General features: G+C 59.5%; 1 protein-coding gene across 1 annotated transcript in view; it reads left to right on the top strand.

The window, feature by feature from the left end:
- The window catches only part of PTPRN2 (protein tyrosine phosphatase, receptor type, N polypeptide 2), a 496,295-nt gene extending 493,100 nt beyond the window's left edge, over positions 1-3,195 (top strand). Inside the window, exons 23-24 of the mRNA XM_005861191.2 lie at positions 414-487; positions 1,682-3,195. Of these exons, the coding sequence (XP_005861253.1) occupies positions 414-487; positions 1,682-1,753 (146 nt within the window). The 3' untranslated portion in view covers positions 1,754-3,195. The remainder of the gene's footprint in view (positions 1-413; positions 488-1,681) is intronic.
- Positions 3,196-3,417: the final 222 nt, after the last annotated feature.

Here is a 3,417-nt window from a genome sequence, read left to right as displayed (position 1 = left end):
CGGGGCGGACGCTGCCGGGAGGAGGCTCCGGGGAAACCCCGGCCGTCCCTGTGCCTTCTCTCAACACGGGGACACGCGACATTTACAGGCCGATAACAAGATGAATGTGACTGGTCTGGTTTTTCATTTCTCTACATAAAAAACCTTTGCATCAAGAAACAAAGCCTGCACGTAATGTCTACGACTTGGGATGTTCTTGGAGATGCATTTTGTATCTGTGGCGATGGCTGGCGTAGGTGGGATTCTTCAGCCCAGGTCCCTCAATTCCGGGATCAGACGCCGCCTGCGGAGGGTGAGCGTGGCCCTCGTAGCCGGGTGCCTAGCCCGGAGGGACGTGGGCGCCGGAGAGAGGCCGTGCGATGATCTGTCTCCAGGATTTTCCCATCTGAACTCGGCCAATTGGTGTCTTGCAGGCGCTAAAGAGATCGACATCGCAGCCACCCTGGAGCACCTGAGGGACCAGAGGCCAGGCATGGTCCAGACCAAGGTACTCCCCGGGCTGTGGGCGCAGGGCCCAGGGGCCACCCAGAGGAGGCGGCACGGCACAGCCCCACCCGCCGCCGGACTGTCTAGGCCCCAGAAGTTGGGGAGTTGGGGAGACATCACGTTTTTATAGAAAGAGGTCAGAGCTAGCCCCCCACCCTGGAGGGGAGCTTTCCAGACTCTGCCCAGTCCCAATTACCAGCTCCCACAGCCACAGCTCTGGGACGGGGCCACGGAGTGTCCCAGGGTGCACTGGGGTCTCCGAGCACCCCTAAATAGTTCGTGTGCACACTCACCGAACAGGCCGAGTTGGCAGCATCGGGGGTGCAGACAAGACCACGTTGCCTCAGGGGAACCAGGACTAGAACCAGGTGAAATGCATTCCAGAAATAACCCTCTCCAACCACAGCCCACGCCCGCCCCACGCCGCTGCCTGAGTCACACAGCGGCCTCTCTTGCTGGGTGTGTCCGGCCGCTCTTGCTCCTGGTGCCCACAGGAGGCTCACGCCCCGAGAGAAGCCTCTCCACGCTGCCTGCCCACCCTCAGGACCTGGTTGTAAGAGTGCTGCTGTGACACCAGCTGCCGAGATGCAGGCAGGGGGTGCCTGGAGCCGGGCGGCCCAGTCCTGGGACCAGGGAACCGTCGCCTCCGGCCTTGCGTTCCCCCGCGAAGTGAGCGTGGCCCCTTGGTCCTCTCTCTGACTGTTAGAGGGTTAAACGGGCCCATGCAGTGTTTGAGCTGGAAGGGAGAGAGGACGATGGAGTCCCTACCTGGAAGGTCACTGCAAACACCTCCGCCCAGGACAGGCAGAGCGGCCCGGGATCTTATGTGATCCATAGGGAAGTATGCCGGAGTTCAACACACACTTGAAGTTTCTTAAAAAGACATTTTTTATTTAAAATTATAAATTTTATTTTGAAACTATTTTACACCTGGGAAAACATTGCAGAAATGATACATATCATGTACAAGTGCCCTTCAAACATCCCCATGCCTCAGCTCAGGTCATCCCAGGGCAGGGGTCAAGGGTAGGGTAGGGGGTTTGGCTGATTCCTGAAGCTGGGGTAACTCTGCCTTCCAGTGGCTGAGGGCCGGATCCCCGATGGTCGTCACTGTGACTGTCCTGCCCCGTCTGCCCTCACTGTGCGTCCCCCTCAGAGGACCTGCCTGTGACTCACGCCCCCTCTCGTCCCACAGGCGCAGTTCGAGTTCGCGCTGACAGCGGTGGCCGAGGAGGTCAACGCCATCCTCAAGGCCCTTCCCCAGTGAGCGGCCCGCAGCCCGGCCGCCAGCCCGCGGGGAGGCACGGCGTCAATTAAGTGTCTCCAGTGTAACTGCCTAGTAATAATCCCATAGTCACTACAGCTTAGCAGTTAAAAATGTGTATTTTTGTTCAATTAAATAATAATGAAGAGAGGTTTGTGGGATCGTCCGGTTTGGGGGGCAAACTGTCCATCTATCCTCACCGTCTTGAAAAGAATTCCATTTTCCTTAAAACTCAGTTCTCACTCTCAATCGCAAATACTATTGTGTTTCTACTGCGCGGCTCACGTATGTGTGCTCCTGGGAGTCGGCTTGTGACCTGTAACTTCCCAGGTCATCGGCCGCGGGGGGAGGGGGCGGGGGGCCACCAGGCACAGAACGGGTGCCGCTTGTCATTAGGAGGCTCCTCCGAGGAGAGACCAGGGCCTGTCAGGAGCGAGATGGACAGAACTGGTGACCTTCTGCAGCTTTGGGACCAATAATAACGAAATTGTCCCAGCATCCTTCCTGCTCTGGGCAGCTGCCCTCCCCTGAGCACTGCTCACCGCCACCACCCTCCCCCGCTGCGGGGGGCAGGGCCCCAGGGGCAAGCACTTCCCAGCCACGCAGGGGGTGACAGGTCGCCTCGGCAAGGTCCTAGGTGAGCCCCAACCTTGGGAGCGTTTTCAGCTGTGGAAACGGGTTTACACACAGCAGACACCGACGAACACTTTCCTGCGGGAAAGCCTTCATCAGGGGAACCGATCGGGCGTGGGGCCCTCTCGAGGTTCCCAAAGAGCCCACGTCCCGTCAGCGCCCCTCTCACGGGCGCCCTGGAGCTGCTGGCGTCCAGAGACCGCGCCGCCCCCCACGCCTCTCCTCTACGTGAGAGCAGAGCAGCTGCGAGCGGAGACCGCCAGCGCCTCCCGGCAGGTCGGACCCGGCCGCTGAGGTTGGCACTGCTGTCACAGACCAGCCGCTGGAGGTGGTGCAGGTTTGCCAACATGGCCGTGTCAGCCTGACTACCCCGTGCCAGAGAGAGAAGAATCGAGTCATTAACAGGACAGCCAGGTCTGAGAACGGCGGCTGCACGCGCAAGTGTCATCCTGGGGTTGGGTGCAAAGGGGCAGTGTGGCCCCGTCCCCTCCCGCACCTGCCCGGCTCCAGCCCCAGCAGATGCCACAGGACTTGAGAAAGTGACCTGCCCAACGGGAGAAAGATGCCAAAATATCGTTTGTGTCTTTAATGTTGTCGTGTGTGCGTGTGCTGTAAAGTCGCTGTAATTTCCCCAGAGCTATTTCTCTACCTGGAAATCTACATGATTCACAGAGGCTAACTTATCTGAACATAAGGAAGCATATACCGGCTGTAACTCCAGCTTCTGAGGTTCCCAGGGCACCTGCGCTGTGGGGGTGTATTCATCCAATTGAGCCGCATTAAAGTGCCGCTTCCACACGCAATGGTCTCTATTTGGGGATGAGAGCGGTTTTCTTACCCATCCGTCCGTTCCTGGCGTGGGCTCAGGCTGCAGAGACCACACGTGTCTAGCATGTGGGGCCCGGGCAGGTGCCCCCTCCCCGCCTCAGTCCTGGGCGAGGAGGTCCCACCAGAACCGCTGGCCCAGCGAGCCCAGGACGGGCCACAGCAATGCGCCTCCAGCTCACAGGCCAACGTGCTGGGCCGTGTGCACC

Source organism: Myotis brandtii, unplaced genomic scaffold (assembly GCF_000412655.1).
Source record: "Myotis brandtii unplaced genomic scaffold, ASM41265v1 scaffold145, whole genome shotgun sequence".
NCBI lineage: Eukaryota > Metazoa > Chordata > Mammalia > Chiroptera > Vespertilionidae > Myotis > Myotis brandtii.
This window is presented reverse-complemented; position numbering and strand designations above follow the sequence as displayed.